At 57.1% G+C, this 19,170-nt stretch overlaps 1 protein-coding gene across 1 annotated transcript in view; it reads left to right on the top strand.

Annotated features, from left to right (window-relative positions):
- XKR7 (XK related 7) overlaps positions 1–17,930 on the top strand; it is a 36,858-nt gene extending 18,928 nt beyond the window's left edge. The window contains exons 2-3 of the mRNA XM_044986151.1: positions 6,224–6,423; positions 6,977–17,930. Coding sequence (XP_044842086.1) covers positions 6,224–6,423; positions 6,977–7,929 — 1,153 coding nt within the window. The 3' untranslated portion in view covers positions 7,930–17,930. The remainder of the gene's footprint in view (positions 1–6,223; positions 6,424–6,976) is intronic.
- Positions 17,931–19,170: the final 1,240 nt, after the last annotated feature.

Raw genomic sequence — 19,170 nt, 5'->3', positions numbered from 1 at the left:
ATTGAAACGAACCATTTTGAAAATGTCTGGTTTGATTTGACATTTGAACATAAGAACAGCCCTACTGGGTCAGACCAAAGGTCCATCTAGTCCACTGTCCTGTCTTCTGACAGTGGCCAGTGCCAGGTGCCCCAGAGGGAATGAACAGAACAGGGAATTATCAAGTGATCCATCCCCTGTCGCCCATTCCCAGCTCCTGGGAAACAGAGGCCAGGGACATGTGTAATTGGAAATATTTCATGTTGACCCGCACGTATTTTCTTCTGTATTTTATTCCACCAAGAAACCCAAAAGTCAGTTTGGCTTGAAACAAACCAGTTTCCCCCGGTATTTTTCAGTTCAGCCACCAAACTGACAAATCTGGTATTTCTTCAGCTCTGCTCCTGTGTGCTGGTTTCTCAGTTCTGGCCCAGCATTATCTTCCCTCACTGAGAATTATAGCAGGGCCATGGAAATAGAAACTTTGATTCCTAATCACTGGAGTGCCAGCAGACTCGGATATCTGAGAGCTTCCTCACAGCCAGGGACTCCAAAAGAATCCAAGCAGAAAGCCAACCCCACACCTCAGTGCAGATGCCTGGGCCACTCCATACCAGACTTCTGGCTTTGCAAAGTTGATCTTTCCAAGAGCAGAACTTTCTAGCACTGGTGCCCCACCCCTTTGAGAGCATTCGCTGGGCAAGTCACCCCCTCTGGTCCCGTAGCCCCAACCTGAGTAAAGAGGGCTCCTAGGACAAGGTGGCCAGAAAGAGCTGGGGCTGAGTGTGAGAAGCTGTTACGGAAAAGGACTCCAGACCCATCCTCTGCCATCCTTCCCCTGCCCAGGATTTCTGCTGCAGCACGTTCTTCCTTTCTTCTTCTGCTCGAAGATCACTGGGGCTTTGCACAGGCTGGGAGGTAGCCCAGCTGGGAACACCAGCCCCTGTTGCTTGACATCCACAGGGCCTTGCTTGGAGCTGCGTTATTCAGGGGAAATCATGCGTTATTCAGAGACTCCTGCTGCAAGTCCCGTGGGGCTCGGTGGGACCATCCCTCCCTTCCCTTCTCCACACACTGAAATCTTCCACGAGATCTGCTGCACATGTGCTGGGCCAACACTTCCTGCACTAAGAATGGGGAGGAGGCGAGCACTGGACCAGGAGGACCTCTCGGCTGGAACAGATGGCAACTGTAGCTGAGTGCTCGCCAGGGCAGTGTGTTGGGGGGCTCTGCTCCTTTGGAAAGACGTATGACGTTGAAGGTGCTAGCGGAGTGTAATTTGTCTGGTTACTGGCTAAATACAGCCCTGTCTCCGCTCAGCCTTTTATCATACGCCCCACAGCAAGGAGCCCGTTTCCCAGTAATACTCACTAAGGAGCATTGACTTATTGCAGCTGAGAAAATGTTGCCCGAGGCGGCCAGCACGTTCCTGGCTGCACCACAGGGGGACGCCAGGCCTTAGTGTCTTCCAGCAGCCAGAGTGGGGCCAGCCCCACCTCCTTGGAGTTGATGTATAGGCTTAAAGTGCTGGGATCAGGCTTTCTCCTGGCACTCACCAGCTAATGGAGTCGGCTGACAGCATTTTATGGATCTGATACAAAGGCCATCAGTTTGCGTGACGGTTTTACTAGGTTGGGAGGGAGCTTTATAGTCCAACTTCCTTTTGCTTAATTTTTCTGTTTTCCCAGTCGTTTGTCTCTCACCTTCCGACACCTACGTGAGGTGGTTTCAGTAGCGGAGCAGTGTGGAGCACAGGCCAGCAAGCGGTTCCTCAGCCCTGCTCCACCACTGGGGCTCAGCCAGGACCTCCTGGGATGCCCTTTCCCCAGGGGTCCAGCTCCCCAGCTGGCATAGTTCTCCTTCCCAGGGCGAGGAGAGAGAGGAATTGAATGTCTAGGTGTGACAAAGTGGGATTGTTCTTAATCTTTCCTCTGAATACTGTGTGGGTGCCTCAGTTTCCCCTATGCATTTCTTAAGTCTCCAGTGTGCATAAATGGCTGACAATCTGTCTCCTGGCAACAAATGGCCAGGGCCCTTCCCCCCCACCCTTGCAAGGTGAACAAAGAGATCAGGTGACCTCCTGGCCTGGGAAAGAAACAAAGCCCAGAGAGGAGGGGCTGGAGGGTGTGTCAGTTTGGGGCTGGCTGGGGACGAGGAGTGAGGGCAGACGTGGGGGTCTGGCTCACTGCCCCCCAGAATGGACCCGGCCGAGGGTTCCCGTTCGCGGTACATACAAGCTCTGGTTTAGACCGTGTTCCTGTCATCTAATAAATCTCTGTGTTACGGCTGGCTGAGAGTCACGTCTGACTGCGCAGTGGGGGTGCAGGACCCTGTGGCTTCCCCAGGACCCCGCCTGGGCGGACTCGCTGTGGGAAGCACACAGAGGGGCAGAGGATGCTGAATGCTCCAAGGAGAGACCCAGGAAGGTGGAAGTCATGTGAGCTTCTTGCCCTGAAGACAGTCTGTTCCAAGGGAGAGGAGGATCCCCAAAGTCCTGACTGTTCCAGAGCATCACCCGGGGACTTTGTGACACTAGTGAATAATTCAGAGGATGTAATTGACTGTGAGCACTGAGGCTGTTTGTCCCCAGCACCCGGGTGAGAGCCACAGGCAGCAGGGGAGAATCTCTGGCTGTGAATACCTGGCTCTTGAGCTGGCTAAGGCAGGAGCTCCAGCACTGATCGGCTGTGAATCAAGCTGCACTGCAACTCCCGTCACTTGTGGTCAGTTTTCCTTGGGCACCTCTGAATGTGGGATAATGAACAGCAGGGGTGAGACGATGAGATGACATGGCACTGCTGTAGGGAACCTCAGATCTCTGGGGACCTTATGGCCTGGGTCAGGCAGGATACTCTGTAGGGAATCATAGGATCATAGAATATCGGTTGGAAGGGACCTCAGGAGGTATCTAGTCCAACCCCCTGCTCAAAGCAGGACCAACCCCAACTAAATCATCCCAGCCAGGGCTTTGTCAAGCCTGACCTTAAAAGCCTCTAAGGAAGGAGATTCCACCACCTCCCTAAGTGACTCATTCCAGTGCTTCACCACCCTCCTAGTGAAATAGTGTTTCCTAATATCCAACCTAGACCTTCCCCACTGCAACTTGAGCCCATTGCTCCTTGTTCTGTCATCTGCTCCCACTGAGAACAGTCTAGATCCATCCTCTTTGGAACCCCCCTTCAGGTAGTTGAAAGCAGCTATCCCGGGGAAGCCACAGGGTCCTGCCCCCCAACTTCGCAGTCAGACATGGCTCTCAGCCAGCCAGTAAAATGGAGGTTTCTTAGATGACAGGAACATGGTCTAAAACAGAGCTTGTAAGTACAGAGAACAGGACCCCTCAGACTGGTCCATTTTGAGGGGCCACCTCTGCACTTCCCTCCACGTCCCCAGCCAGCCCCAAACTGACTCACCCTCCAGCCCCTCCTCCTCTGGGCTTTGTCCCTTTCCTGGGACAGGAGGTCACCTGATCTCTTTGTTCTCCAACACGTTTAGCTATGGCCTTGCAGGGGGAAGGGCCCCGGCCATTAGTTGCCAGGAGACAATGTCGGCCCTTTGCTCTGCAACAATTACACCCCCTTATTCCACCACCTAGAGACTTGAGCAATGCATAGGGGAAACTGAAGCATCCCCACAGTATTCAGAGGAAACGTTAAGAACAGTCCCACTTCGTCACAACCTGCTCCATGATTTTTCCAGGGACAGAGGTGAGGCTGACTGGTCTGTAGTTCCCTGGATTCTCCTTCTTCCCTTTTTAAAGATGGGCACTACATTTTCCTTTTTCCAAGGGTCGGGGACCTCCCCTGGTTGCCACGAGTTTTCAAAGATAATGGCCAATGGCTCTGCAATCACATCAGCCAACTCCCTCGGCTGCATTGCATCTGGCCCCATGGACTTGTGCACGTCCAGCTTTTCTAAATAGTCCTGAACCTGTTTTTTCACCACTGAGGGCCGCTCACCTCCTCCCCATGCGGTGCTGCCCAGAGCAGCAGGCTGGGAGTGACCTTGTCTGTGAAGACGGAGGCAAAAAAGCATTGAGTACTTCAGCTTTTTCCACATCTTCTGTCACTAGGTTGCCTCCCCCATTCAGTAAGGGGCCCACACTTTCCCCGTTGCTACCCTACCTGTAGAAACCCTTCTTGTTACCCTTCACATCCCGTGCTAGCTGCAACTCCAGTTGTGCCTTGGCCTTCCTGCTGACAGCCCTGCATGCTCGAGCAATGTTTTTATACCCCTCCCTAGTCATCTGGCCAAGTTTCCACTTCTTGTAAGCTGCCTTTGTGTTTCTAAGCTCACACGCTGGAGCCATTGCTCACTGACACGCATGGCTGTGGGTCATCCGTACAGACTAGTCACCCCGCCTAAGGCCTGGGGCCACGGCTAGAAGACAGAAGGGAACTTACAGCTTGAACCTTGCTCGCCCCAAGGCTCTGTCTACACCCGGGGTGGCCGATCTGTGACTCTGGAGCCATGTGCGGCTCTTTGTATAGGCACTGACTTCGGGGCCGGAGCTACAGGCACCAACTTTCCAATGTGCCAGGGGTGCTCACTGCTCAACCCCACTCCTGGCCCTGCCCCACTCCAGCCACGAGTCGCCTGGAGCCGGGAGGTGCTGGGGGCAGGGCGGGGGAGCTGCTGATCTATTACTGGGGCTCTTCGGCAATATACAGTGGTAAATTCTGGCTCCTTCTCAGGCTCAGGCTGGCCACCCCTGGTCTACACTGCAGTCAAGGGTGTGACCGCAGCACATGTTACCCAAGTTAGCGTTGATCTAACCAGCTCCGGTACCAACAGCAGGGCTGCACACGGTGGCCCTGGGCGTGCACTTGAGAGCCCGGCTAGCTTGGCTGCTGCTGCTCTTGGAGATGGCGAGATCAAAGCCAGGTTGGGGGCATGCACACATGCCGCCGTCACACCTCCGACTGGCGTGTAGACAGGATTCCTGTGGCCTAGTGGCTGCATAGGAGCTGCCTGCTTCATCTGAGCAGAGGGCAGTGTAAAAGGAATCTGGCAATGGCTCACCACAGACCCAGCACAGCTGGTCAGTCCTGGGCTTGTTGCTGGGGAGGGGGAGCAAAAGACGGCCTGTTTGTAACTCACAAGCCCGTATCCACACAAACACCTCCGCTGACCCCACACTGGCTACCATATGGCAGGCACAAGCCATGTGATGGCAGCAGCCAGAGCCAGGGAAGGCTCTGTCATCAAAACCCTGTGAGTTTCCTGCATACGGCTCCCCAGGTCTCCGTCAGAGCAGCTGTTCCCTTTATCCTGTCTGATCAGCATGGCAGGGGAAGAGGGGCAGGCTTCAGTCGGGTTGGGGAAAAAATAGATATCTGCTTCCGCCAGCCAAGGTGCCTGCCGCATTCTCCCTCTGAGATCAGCGCTGTCAAACCACCCCCCGGCTCAGGGTGCAACCCAGCGAGAGAGACCAGGGCTCTCACACTGGGGGGGATCCCAGTGAAATAGCACCACAGCTTTTGCCTCGCGAATGCGGCATTCTGGTCTATCCCAGGGAAAGATACTGGGACTCAGGATATAAAGAGGCCAGGCTCTGTGGCATGAGCAATGGGGGGGTGGCTGTGCAGCCTAACCAGGCTCCGTACCCACCGAAGCCCTGCAAAGCCTGAGAGGGGACCCTCTCGGGGCAGCTGCGTAAACCCAATTCCTGTCCCTGCCCTTGATCCCTGTGAGGGTGGGGCTGGGTTATTGCTGATTGGCAGCCAGGCTGATCCAGCCTCTACCTCTCCCACTCCACCCCTAGACCGCCACAAAAGCCTCCTGTACGAGGCGGCAGGGAGTCTGCACAGGGCTCTGTTTCATGGCACACAACACGGGATCCTCCTACCCCACCAGGCACCAATCTGGCTGCCTTTGGGGCCCTCTGCACCCAGGGGGAGGAGCTCAGCACTTGCCCCAGGGCCAGGGCCAGCTATTAACATACAGGGCAGGAGGGGGAGACTCAGGCAGGCAGAGCACAGGAAAGCATCTGCAAGTGGACTCACTTGTCCTGTCCCACCTCTCCTGGCCCAGCGAAGGCGTTGGCAGAACGGGGTCGGCCCCAGGGGGGGGCATGGAACATGAGACCCGAGCGGAGTTTTACAGAGTTCCTTTGGCACCGCAGGGATCTCAAAGGGTGTCGCAGAGCAGTGAGTTAAACACTCTCCGGGCTGTCTCTGACATGGAGCAAGTGGGGAGCAGGGGCTCGCTCAGGTCTCACCCGCTGTCTTCCCTACCTTCTGCACAGGTACCTCCGGACCCTGTACCTCGGCCTCCAGAGCCGCTGGCAGTCAGAGCACAGGCAGCGCCACTTCTACTGGAGGATGATGTTTGAGAGCGCTGACATCAGCATGCTGCGGCTGCTGGAGACCTTCCTGAAGAGCGCCCCCCAGCTGGTGCTGCAGCTGAGCATCATGGTGCAGCAGAACAACATCGAGCCTCTGCAGGGTAAGGGACGCCCCTCGCCTACGCAGCCGCTATCCCGGCCCTCCTTCTGCCTTCGTGCCCCCTCTCATCACCTGTTAGTGCGGGGGACATGCCATGAAATTAAAGGTGGCAAATTCACAACTGAGAGACAGAAAAAGTTTCTCACACAATGGGAAAAGAGACTGTGGAACTCTCTGCCACAGGGAGAGACCAAGAATTTAGCAAGAGTCGAAAAGGGATCGGACACTTGTACGGATAACAAAAACAACCAGAGCTGTCAATAGTTAATGATCAAATTCTGGAAGGGACATAAAACCTCCTGCTTCGGAGCTGAAGCCAGTGTCTCTAACTGAGGGACCGGGAGGAGACCTAATGTGGTGGCAGATTATCCCATATCTGCTCCTGTGATGTGATGTTGGGCCCTGGCACAGACAGGACACAGGGCTAGAGGGAACTGGGATCTGATCCAGCCTGGCCATGCCCATGTTCCATCTTCTGTCTTCCCTCCCTCTTCCTCCCACTGTTCCTCTCTTCTTCCCCCTCCAACTCCCTGACTCCTTCTGTGTCTCCACAGGTCTCTCGGCCTCGGCCTCCCTGGTGTCCCTGGCGTGGATGATTGCCTCTTACCAGAAGGTGCTGCGGGACTCGCGGGAGGACAAGATGCCCATGTCCTACAAGGGGGCAGTGGTGCAGATCCTGTGGCACCTGTTCACCATCGCTGCCCGCGCCATTGCCTTCGCCCTCTTCGCCTCTGTGTTCCAGCTCTACTTTGGCATCTTCATCGTCACGCATTGGTGCATCATGACCTTCTGGATCATCCAGGGGGAGACGGACTTCTGCATGTCCAAGTGGGAGGAGATCATCTACAACATGGTGGTGGGTATCATCTACATCTTCTGCTGGTTCAACGTGAAGGAGGGCCGGAGCCGCGGCCGCATGGCCATCTACTACACCATCACGCTGGCAGAGAATGCGGCCCTCACCGGGCTCTGGTACATGTACTACGACCGCCAGGCCACCTCAGACTTCGACGCCTTAATCATTGTCTGTGTGGTCTCCTCCAGCTTCGCCCTGGGCATCTTCTTCATGTTCATCTACTACTGCCTCTTGCACCCCAACGGGCCCGTGTTTGGCCCCCAGACCACAGGCTGCATTTTCAAAAAGGCGCCGGCCGCCTGCGTGGGGCCCCCAGAGGACGTTATCACCAGCCCCCCGCGCTCCTTGCCACGGACTACAGGGGGGGAGAGGGAAGGGGTGCCAGGGGACAGGGACAGCTGCGTGCCTGTTTTTCAGGTCAGGCCAAGCGTCCCCCCGACCCCTGTTGCCCGCGCCCCCCGGACAGAAGGGCCCGTCATCCGAATAGATCTGCCCAGGAAGAAGTACCCAGCCTGGGACGCCCATTTTATTGACAGGCGGCTCCGTAAGACGATCCTAGCGCTGGAGTATTCGTCTCCGGCTACCCCCCGCCTGCAGTACCGCAGCATGGGGGCCTCGCAGGAGGTGCTGGAGTATGAGACCACGGTGTAGGCCAGCACGGGAGCCATGTAACTGCCTAGCGTGCCCCCCGCCATGGGGCTGACACGCTGGTGCATTTCCAGAGCCCACTGGCCACCAGCCACGCCCGGCCTTCCGCTGCCCTGGGAAGTGGCTGTCCAGTATCTTCTTAGCATTTTGCCTTTTGTGTTCATTAGCACTGATGGCCCCCACCTCCCCGCTCTACCCCCCCATCCAGAGGGGTTGGCGAGGTCAGCTGGTGCTACCCCCCGCTCTGCCTCGACGCGCTCTCCCTCTAGCGATGCCATGGCAAAGTTTTCCTCCTTGGGCCCCAGTTGCCTCCCTGGCAACCCCACAAATGGGCCCAGAGGAGTCCATCCTCCCCTCCAGGCAGGAGGCTTTGTTGGTGCTGAAATACCTCACCTGTACCTGAACTCAAACAGCCCGGAGCTGCCCCATGGCGTGGCCTCTAGCCACCAGCAAAGGGGCAGGGCACCTGGTTTGCACAGGGCCCGGCTGGAGAGGGTGGGGAGCAGCTTCCCTGGGGGGGGGTGAGGACTGGCTGGAGCAGGGCAGCAGGGTGCCTGAGGGGCCGTGGAGTGGGGGGAGGAATCGGGGCAGGCTGAGTGCCCTGGATACAGAAATGCACTGCAAACCCCTGCTGCTTTGGGCACAGGGGGGGCTCTGGGAATTGGGCCCGAGACGTGCAGAGCTCGGGGGGAAAGGGGGGGCCCTGGTTGCTGGAACACACACTGGGTGCTGGGGTGTGCCGAGGGTGCTGGGGTAAGGTGGAGCGTGGCAGCTGATCACAGGCACAATCCTTTATCATTCCTGTATAAAGTCTGTTCCCGCAATTCCCTGGGCCTTGAAATTGGGGAATGGCCTTGGGCCCCCTCCCACACCCACCCTGAGACACCTGCCAGTCCATGGGGGCAGATGCACTTCGGCCTCTGAGTAAAGGGGCCATAGGAAGGTTAATAATCCCAGCGTCCCATGGGGTGAGCGTGGCAGGGGATTCTCCCTAGAGTGTTGGGGTCACGATGGAGAGAGCCCGTGGGATCCCAAGGAGCACGTCGGCGAAGCTGGGTTGGCAGGAGCTGGAGACAACACAGAGAGAAAGCTGGAGCAGAATGAGGTGTTTGCTTGAGGCCAAGCCAGGGCCAACGGCCCTAGCAGGATAAACGTCCGATTCGTACCAGTGCCAATGGCCAAACTCCCTGGGCCTTCAGTGGGAGTGGCTGAGGGCAGTGTCGTCACCATGCAAGAGCCCCAGGGCTGCAGCCATGCCAGGCACCATCACACCCCCAGCATTTGCCACTCTGCAGTGCCGGCTGTGCCATTCCATCTCCTGTGCAAGGGACGCAGAGGGGCCGGGCTTGATTCCGGGGCCTTGGGTGGTAAATGCTGCGTCTGCAGGGGCTGGGGTGGCCCTGTTGGTGCAGGGATGTGGTGTCCTGTCACAGCTCCGCAGGCATGATACTGAGAGCTGAGCTGGTTCCCCGCACCCAGGCCAGAGGCTGCGGGCAGTGATCTCTCACTGGCGTGGCTGTTTCAGGTTTTGTTGTGAACCGGCTGGTGCGTGGGGAGGGGCTTTATCACTAGCATGGCATGAAATTAACAAAGGCTCCGGCACGGTTCAGGCCAGGCCAGCAGACCAGACAAACCCCCTGTTTGTCAGATCCATGGCCCAGATACTGCCACCCCGAATGACAGTGATCTGAACAAGGCCTTTTCAAGCCAGACTTGTACGGCGCTGCAGTGGGTTGTGGCAGGTCTGCCACTGGAAGCTGGGGGTGTTTTAGTTGCTTCTTCATATATTTTCCTGTTTGTGTGTTTCCACATCTGGAAAACCTGCAGGCTTTTAAATGATTGCAGGGGAGGGTGGGGGAGAGGGGTGTCTTTTACCATGAAGATTAACAGGTCACAAAGAAAGCCACCTGCGGACACCCCTCCCCCCACAGAGTGCCAGCCCCACCTCTCTTCTGACCTGACTTCACTGTGCACGCAGGTCTGAGGGAGGGCAGGGTAAGACCTGGGCATGCACACCTGGATCTGGAGGGATAGATTTAAAAAACCGGTTAAGTGCCCAGGTGCTCCCTGCTTCCTGTAGCTGTGTGTGCAAACTGGTTCATTGCATGTGCAAAAGGCTGATTAGTCGCACTTACCAATTGGTCTGGGCAGATGCATTAAGCAAGAGCAGAAATTAGGTGCCCCTTTTTCACCTGCAATGAAGAGCTGAAGCTTGCTGAATCCCTGGCCTCCCGAGAGGAGGCAGCTTGAGCCCACAGTGCCACCTCACTGATCCCAAATGCCCTTCGGTCTCCCACCCAGAGCTCCAGCTCCTGCTCCAAGCACCATGATTCCAAGGGGGGGTTGCAACTGGGGGAAGGGAGATGATGCCCTGAGAGCCAACAGCCTTGGCTCAGGGCTATGCCTGAAACCCCAGACCTGCTTCAGCTGCTGGGGGAGTCCCGTCTGGCCAGGCCCAAGGTCACCTTCCAGCGGAAATGGAGGAAACTCGAGTTACGTGACATGGCAAGAGCATGTGGAGCTGGGGGGAAGGCAACACCCCTCGCCTCATTTTAAGCCCAGCTGTAGGGTTACAGGGGGACGCTCTCCACACAGCCCCCCCTTCCCCCACCATGTACAGGCTGCTCGCACGTCCCATGATCTAAGCCCCACCGGTTCTCTGAGTCCCTCCGTCTACATGAGCAAGGTGCAGCCCCCAGCAAGTGCTCACCTCTGCCTGGCTGGGGGGGGGGGAGAAGGGGTGCAGCTTCCTGCTGGCTGAGTTGGGCACCTCATGGGAGAGTCTGAAATACCCAGTTTCCTGTTTCTTTTTGTCCTCACCCTTGGATTTAACCCTTTGGTCCCTGCAGCTGTTGGCTCTCCCGCCTCTGGTCCCTGTGTTCATGCCAGTGGTTCTGCAGCCTGCTCACCCTGTGTCCTCTTACACAGCTGAGCAGCCTGTGACTGGCACCCGACGGGCACAGGGAGAACTGGGTCACTGCTCACACGGGGGGATGCCCGAGTCTCTCCCGTAGCTGGGCAGGGACGGTTAAAATGTAACTGAGCCAGAGAACAAACCAGCTGCCTCTGCGTCTCCTCCTGAGACAAGCGCACTGGGCTAGGTCTGCCCAGGGCAGCCTCCGCTCCTTTTGGGGGTCAGTCAGGACAGGGAGAGAGGGGGAAGGCATCTGGTGCCCGAGGCCTGGCGGGGTCCCTGCCCAGGCTGCGTTTGCCTGAGCAGGCACCATTGGTTTGGCTGATTTGCGAGAACTGGTTTTTCTGATTTGTTTTATTTTAAGTGAAATGATCTACCTCAGCGACACTTGCTGGGTTCCATTGCTACAGCTGGCTCTGCCGGCAGGGGTTGCTGGGTGGAGGTGGCGTCCCGGGTGCTGGGGTGCGCGTCCGAAAACATGGGATTCATTGCACCGAATGTCTCCCAGGCAAGTGAGATTTGGGGCTGTACATGGGCGGAACCAGGGGGGCTTCCCGGGCAGTACAGGCCCACATGCGGCTCTCGCGGCTCCATGAGGAGGCACCCACACTGCGGAGAGCAGAACCTGCCCTTTGCCATCTGTGGCCCGGTTCTGAGAGCCCTTGTTAAGTTTTTATCCAGTCCTCACTCAGGCAAGCATCTGATGTCAGCCTCTGGCTACGGATTTATCCCCCACTCAGCCCTGGCGTGTGCGTCAGCCGGGTGGAGCAGAGCAGGGCCTCGTCATCTGGCCCGCTCGGCTCTTTCCCATTGCCACCTGTGTGACGGTGAAACTCGCGCTTCCCCAGGGACTTGCGCTGTATTCCCCCAAAATTGCTCACACCGAGTGCCGCTTCGTGCTGACGGTCCCATGTAGCGAGCGTAGCAGTGTGCGCCTTGGACAGGGCTTGGACGCGCTGTGCAGTCCTGGCTGGCTGGCCCACATGCACCGTGACCTGACTAGCCTGCAAGCACAGAGCGTAGCATCTGCCCATGCACTGAATGTACCCCCTCCCTATGCACTGATGTGTGCACTGCGCCCGACTACAGCATGTGCTGTGCATCCCTAACTGCACCGCGTGCCAGGTACGCTGATGGCACGGCTTGCACCAGAACCTGCACGAAGCACTGTGTTCACCCGCAGGACACTGTGCAGCGTGCACTGGTGCACTGATTTCTCCCAGGGACAGAGTGTCCCAGGCACACTCATTACACCACCCTCACACACAGTACCGCAGCCACTGAGCATCGTGTCTCCCATTCACCGTCTGGCACGAGTCCCACAAGCAGGGCTTACAGGGCAGGGAGTCACGGGAACACCCTCAAGTCTCACTCATGACTCCACAGTCTCTTGTGGTCACACGTCCAGTGCCAGTTAGAACAAGGTGTGCATGGCTCTGGCAAAACTATGGGGCAGAGCAGGGGCAGTCCAGCTCCCCCCTCCTCAGCTGGTGCAGTGAGAGCCCCCCGGCTCCTTTAACCCTGGTGCTTGGAGTTGTCAGTGCACTGACTGTACCATGTGCTGTACTTTATACCCCTGGCGTCTGCATTACCACACGCTGACTGCAATATGTGCCTTTTACACACCATGTGCTCACTCACCCTGGCTCATTGTACTGTATGGTAATAGTGAGCTCCATATAACTGTGCAGACCTCACACTGTAACGACACCATCAGTACTGACTACACCAGGTGTATTACACCGCTCTGTATTTTTCACACTTACTACCCCACTCTTGTCCTAAACACCGACTGCACATTGATAGTAGAGTACTATATAGAAATTGTCCCTTTGCCATATGTCCACTGTTCTTTTCAGGCAACTATGGTCCTGTTGTACCATGGACTGGCCCAGATTATGATCTCAGGTCAGTGGCATAAATCCAGAGTAATGCCACAGTCAGCTGAGTCACTCTGGATTTCTGTCAATGTAAGTGAGAGCAAACGCTGACCCACCACCTGAAGAAGACCGTGCCCACATGGTGCTGCCCCACTGCATGCTGATCGTTCCCCCACCTCCGCCCCAGCACTGCCTGCCCTATGATGCTGCATGCATTCTGCACCACGTGATGCACAGTGTGTGCTGTAACACCAGGCGCTGTCTGGAGCATGGAGAGTTAGCAGAATTAGCAGAACGTTGGCATCTTCCTAGGCAGATTGTAACCTTGAGGCCTACCCGATGGCAAGCAGATTGCAGCTGGAGGCCGACTCCTGGAGGCAGGTTTGAAATAGATTGCAGAGAAACAGGGCTGGGGGAGAGAAATAGACACAGCTGGACAGAAGACGTCTGTGCATAGTCTGCAAATGTCTGTCCACATTTAGCGTCAGGGTTATTCCCTCCGGGATGCTGCAATCTGAAGAAACGGGGCTAATCCAATAGCCGGGGCATAGAGGCAGCCAAAGAGCTAGTCAGCCGCTATCACCTGGGCTTCAGATTCAGCCCCTTGCTTATTCTGGTCCCTGTTGATGAAAAGCCCTTTAGTTTTAAGGGGTGTTTCTCAAAGTGTCGGCCGGTAGCAAGAGCTAGTGCCCCCCTCCCTGCAGTACCCAGGGTCTCCCCTAGGTGTCGCTGGGCTGCTGTTGTGTGCAATGTATCAAAGTTGTCACATTGCCTTGTGTGTTGTACTTTGTAATCAAGCGCTGGGCTGAAGCTGGTGGCTGAGATGTTTTTATACCTCTCCGTGTTGAATGGCAGCTGCCGAAAGCCTTGCTGTGTGCGTGTCTGCCTGAGGCCCGGTTACAGCCGGAGCCCGGAGCCCAGACCTACGCACCCATGTGCATGGAGCAAAGTGACACTAAGGAAAGGGCAGAGACGCTGGTTTGCTTTAGTGGTTCCTCTGGAGCCGCAGTTCTGACAGGAACTGCAGCCCCCTCGGAGTTCGGCATTCACCTGCCTGGCACTGGCTTAGCAGCTGGGTGTGAACTAGGGCCCTGTGGGGCGATCTGAGCTTGGGGGTCGGGTTTGGGTTTCTCAATGGCTCTTTCGCCTCAGGGAACCATTTATGGGTCAGAAATACTATGGCAGCTGGGCCACTTGGGTTATGTAAAAGGAGCAATGAGGAGGCGCATTGTGTAGTGGCCAGAACATGGGCCTGGCAGTGAGGAGTTCATAGAACCAGAGAATCTCAGGGTTGAAGGGACCTCAGGAGGTATCTAGTCCAACCCCCTGCTCAAAGCAGGACCAATCCCCAACTAAATCATCCCAGCCAGGCCTTAAAAACCTCTAAGGATGGAGATTCAGTCACCTCGCTAGGTAACCCATTCAGAGGTCTGGCCACGGCTCTGATTCTGAGTGACTGCGTGACCCTGGGCAACTCACTTAATCTTCCCTGGGCCTCACTCTGTGCCTCAGTGTCCCATTCTGTAAGACAGGGGTAGAGAGTTTGCAATCAATGTTTGTCGGGGGTTTTGAGATGCTCAGAAGAAAGGTGCCAGAGACGGGAGAACTAATGAATATGATTATCGCCCCGGTCCTCGATCTGCCATACCATGAGGTCACTATTTTGACCCTATAAATGGCTGTTGGAGAGACAAGGTGGCTGAGATAATGCCTTTATTGGACCCCTCCTGACGGTGGCTGACAGCCCCACTGACAGCCTGCCGGCCCCACTCTTTGGCTCTAGCGTTGAGTCCTAGGGGACTGTGATGGCTGTGGACACGCTGTTACTTCGCACACGGTAAGGAAAGAGTTTCATAGCGAGTTTGGAAGTGTCGTGTTCATGTCACTGGGGCTCCAGAGAGAGAGGCCGTTATTTGGCCAACCCCAGCTGTTATCAAGGGGTAAATACATGCTCAAGCCTCACGGTCTGGGGCCTGCGACTGTGGGATGGCCAGGGGGACACTTAAAGGGTCAGGAACTGCAAGGTGGTGGGGGGGTCCCAGCGTTCGGGCTGCGGTCCCAGCCGGAATGTCGCACGGTGCCCGGCAATGGAACTGCCTGGCAGCCTGAGCCCTGCGAGGGAGTCAGCTGGCACAGGCCACCCACGGGTGGCTGACTGCGAACTTTCCAAGCCAACACTGCATAGTAACCCTGGGTTTACAACTGCCGGACCTGGGTGTCACAGCCCTGCTAACGTGGCCGTACCTCGCCATGCAGACCGTCCAACTTGGGTCTGCAGTTTGAGCTGTGTCCACGCTGCAAAGTGACACGGCTTGGACCAGAGTCGCAGCAGGACCCGGGCTCTGACCCACCCCCCCAGCAGGGTCCTAGGACCAGGGTCCTGAGTGTTTGCTCACCCAAATCAGACTGATTTGTGTGTGGACAGAAGGGGGGCTTGGGCAAACCTGAGTTAGAAGCTGGGCTTAGTGTGTGGTGTAGACACAATCATAGAGCTTTAAAGCTCATAACCCACCCCTTAAACTTCACCAGGAGCCCGCTGGCAGCCAGTGCCGATCCCAGCGCTCCGGGGCCATGCGCCCCCAGGGGAAGGGGGGGGGCTTTCCGCTTGCAGCCTGGCAGCAGCGCTGAGGAAGGGCCTGAGGCAGGGTCAGTGAATCACTGGTTGGAGCCACAGGCCGGCAGGTTGCTCAGTGACCTCATTGCTGCTACAGCCCATGGGGCTGGGATAGCAGCCAAGCAGCATCATGCCACCAGAGTGGGGGAAGAGGCCTTCTTCCACACCCCTGCTCCAGTCTCCTGCACAGATCCCATTGGCCTGGGTTTTGTGGGAGAGGCGAGGAGAATGGCATGTGCCCCTTAGGCTACAGAGGCTTCTCCAATCCTGGGTTTGCTTCAGCTTTGGTTGGTATCCAGCATTGTTAGCCTGTCAGCATTCAGTGCATCACCATCCTCATGGTCCTTCACTGATACCCACGCTGGGGACCTCTGTGGGAGGAGTGACAGCGATGCCCTAGCTCTTCTGGGGTAACTGGCTGGGCTTGTCACGGGATCCTCGCTGCAGCCCTAGAGAGGGGCAGCGAATCTGCATTGCCTCCCCCTTAGACTCCCTGCACCTCCCCAGCCCCATGGCATGAGCGCAGAGAGGGCAGTTGTTGGAGGGCGGATTCCTTAGTGGCTCCATGGGACTCTGTGGGATATTCCCCTTCCGTTTGCTCAGCAGTTTGCTCCTAGGTATAAAGAAGCTGGAGCCTCAGCTGCCATCGTCTGCGTCAGACGATTACCCCAGCCCCAGTGTAGCATAAACCCAGCTGCGTCCACAGTTCTCTTCAGCCACTTGTTGGGACCCAGTAAAAAGACTTTCTGGGGGCCTGGCTGGCAGGCGGGTGCCAGGAGGGTGTTGTGGAGACCGGAGGACTCAGGGGCCCTGCTGGGTGTTTGTACTGTCCGTATGGATGTATGGGACAGCTGGAGTGCCCCGACTGTGTCCAGGGTCTCATTTTGGGGGACGGCAGTATGGGGGGATGGGTTTTCCTGTGTTTTGCTCTGTGTCGCTGTGTGTACGTGTGTTTGTGGGCACTCCATGACGTGCTCTTGTCCAGCACACATGACCTGAGACCTCCAGCCAGTCTTTCCAGCGCAGCGCTTGGGGTCAGGTGGGCATCAGGAGGTCTCTGGGCTCCTGCTGCAGGGACCAGCCACACTCCCCTGCGAGACGGGGGTGGGCCTTGCCGGCAGGTAGAAGAGTGTTGCCCAAGGTGGCCACAGCTTGCTACAGACATGCAAGAATCCCCATCCTGTGGGCTGGGCTCTCAGACATGCACCTCCTCCCACAGAGCTGTTATGTGGCTCTGACAAACAGTCACCCGGGAAGGGCTCGGAGGCCGGCGTGTCGCCAGGTGGGAAACCGACTTCAGCTCAGCAGTGCCCTAGAGGTGGTCGCTGGCTCCTTGGGCTGGTGGGGGGCTGGGAAGGCTGGGAGGAAAGGGCAGGTTTGTCTGTGCACAGAGCCATGGGTGTTGGAGCAAGCGCTGGGACAGGGAAGCTCCTTGAGAAAAGGGCCAGTTTTCTATGCACTCTAGCCACGGTATCCCCACCCTCTCCGCTGCTCTCGGGAGAGGGGGAGCGCTCCCTAGCCCCTGCAATAACCTCAGAGCAGATCAGCGGCTGGGCTCCTGCAGCCAGCGCACGGGGTGGCGTGCGAGTGGGGACGGGGAGGCAGACACGGGACTGGTTGCTGGGCCTGGGAGTCTCATCTCTCGGCTCCTGGTGGAAGATCCCGCCAGTGCAGTGTCCTGCCCCTCTGCCTCTAGCTACTCATTCCTGCTGGGCAGCTGCAAGGCCATGTGTGGGCAGGGAGGGGAGGGGAAGCCTGGCCCGTCTCTAAGGCAGGGCTCCAAGGAGGGAGTCCCTGAGCGTTCTCTGGCTAGTGCCTGAGGAGCCTTCGTAGTCCAGTCCCCTCCCCACCCGCCCAGAAACAAGCCCATTCCCTGCAACGTTTCGACTACCATGGAATTCTCAATAGGGCTGGAAAAAGACTCAGTCCGAGCGGAAAAACTGGCCTCAGCCGCTGGGAAATGGGTTTTAAAACATTCTCCTCTCTGGGTTCTGTGCACAGGCCGGCGCAGGACTGCACCTCAACACCACCATAACCATGGCAGCTCCCGGAACGGGCCCTTCCGTGAGGGGCGAGGTGGGTGCCAGCTTGAAATCTGGAGCCAGAGGTGGATTTTGAACACCCGCCCCCCAAAAAAATCCCAAGCCAAGATTTTGGTCCAGGAAAAGGGACACCTGCAAAATGTGGGTCTAGAGTCAGGTTTGGCTTCTGCCTCCTGCTTTAAGGGCAGGGGGAAGCTTGGTTCAGATTAGGGACTGGCTTCTGTCCACTAAATGACACAGACCGCACTGGTGCCGGGGGGGAGTCAGAGCAGGGAGGGGGGGTGCTGAATCCTAGAGCCTCCCCCCCCCGCCCGAATTCAGGGAGCTGGAGCTTAGCTGGGTCCAGCTCTAGTTTTAAATGGCCAGTGAGACAAAGCGCCCACTCTGGTTCCAGATTTGCTGGAAGCACTAGCCACATGGCTGGTTGGTTTGCTGGCTAGTTCACCTCACCCGGCACAGATTTCTCTGAGCGGTTTGTTTCTCCCCCTCTCCCTCTCGTCCAGCATCTGGAAGCACTTCCATCATGTACTGTAAATACTCTGTGTGACACCTTCGTCTTCTTACTTCCCTTGGGAGGCGGGCGGGGCCGGGGGGAGGGAGCGGGGGGCGGGAGGAGACCGAGGTTCTGTACTAAGACTTTTTTGTATACCACAAACTTTTTGTATATTTTTAATTTTGCTGCAACATGAGATATTAAATTCCTTTCAATACACCTGGCCTGATTGCTCTGCCTTCCTTCCCCTCCAGGTGCACCAATTCCCAGCAGCTGCCTGATGGGTGCGACCCAGTGAGCTCAATGGGGCTGTGCTGCTGCTGAGCTGGGAGAACCAGCCATGCAGCCACCCAGGGACCTCCTAGCAATGCACCTCAGCAGCCCTGCGGCAGGGCAGAGGCCAGGTTACTGCACACCACAGCTAGGAGCAGGTCTCCCACAGGACAGGCAGCAGAGGCTGGCTGAGACTTTGCAATGCTTGGTTGTGGCTGAGTTGAGATTGTCTGTTGGACAGAGCATGAGGATGAGGAGCCAGGACTCCTGGTTTCTGTTTCCAGCTCTGCCACTAACTTGGGGAAGTTGCCTCAGTTTCCCCTGTTGTAAAATGGAGACAATGACTCTGTCATTCCTCCCAGGGGCTGGCACACTTTGAGCCCCTCGGGGAGGGAGTTGTCGAAGAGCGGAGTGTTATTCTGAGTGGGTTGGTGGGACAGGGCAGCAAGGGGGCTGTGATCCCCTCCCACATATCTCATAGACCAGCGGGGTCGGGGGAGGGATACATGCTCTGCCATGCAGTAATGTAGCAGCTGAAGAGCTGGACTGTCGTGTAGCGGGAGTTCATATTTCCATAGCCCATCTCCTGGGGGCAGGTGGTGTCGGGTCCATGCACACAGGCTTTGGGGGTGGGATCCAGTAAAAGGAATCCAGGAGGCAGGAGCGCCCCCTGCAGAGAGGTTACGATAACCACAGCAGATTTGATCTGCCCCCACAAGAGGCTCCTGCATGATGCCAGCTCCCTGCTGCTCCTGCCACTGGCTGGGTATTTGGCATCAGGGACATAGCAGGAAATAGCAGCCCGGGTGGGGCTTGGTAACTGTGTGCAGCACATGGGAGCATCACTGGAGACACTCCACTGCCTGAATGCACCACGCAGGAAATGGAATACACCCACTCCCGGGGCAAACCCAACCAAGGAGATTGCCTGGGGCATAAGTCAGGCTGAGGGGAACGCAGAGCACGTGTTAGCACACTGGGGTCATCCCTGACTTCATTGGCCCTGCCGCAGGGAGGAGATTGGCCAG

The sequence above is a fragment of the Mauremys mutica genome, chromosome 13 (assembly GCF_020497125.1).
Source record: "Mauremys mutica isolate MM-2020 ecotype Southern chromosome 13, ASM2049712v1, whole genome shotgun sequence".
In the NCBI taxonomy this organism is placed as follows: Eukaryota; Metazoa; Chordata; order Testudines; family Geoemydidae; genus Mauremys; species Mauremys mutica.
Note: the sequence above shows the minus strand (reverse complement) of the source record. Positions and strands in the feature narration are given on the sequence as shown.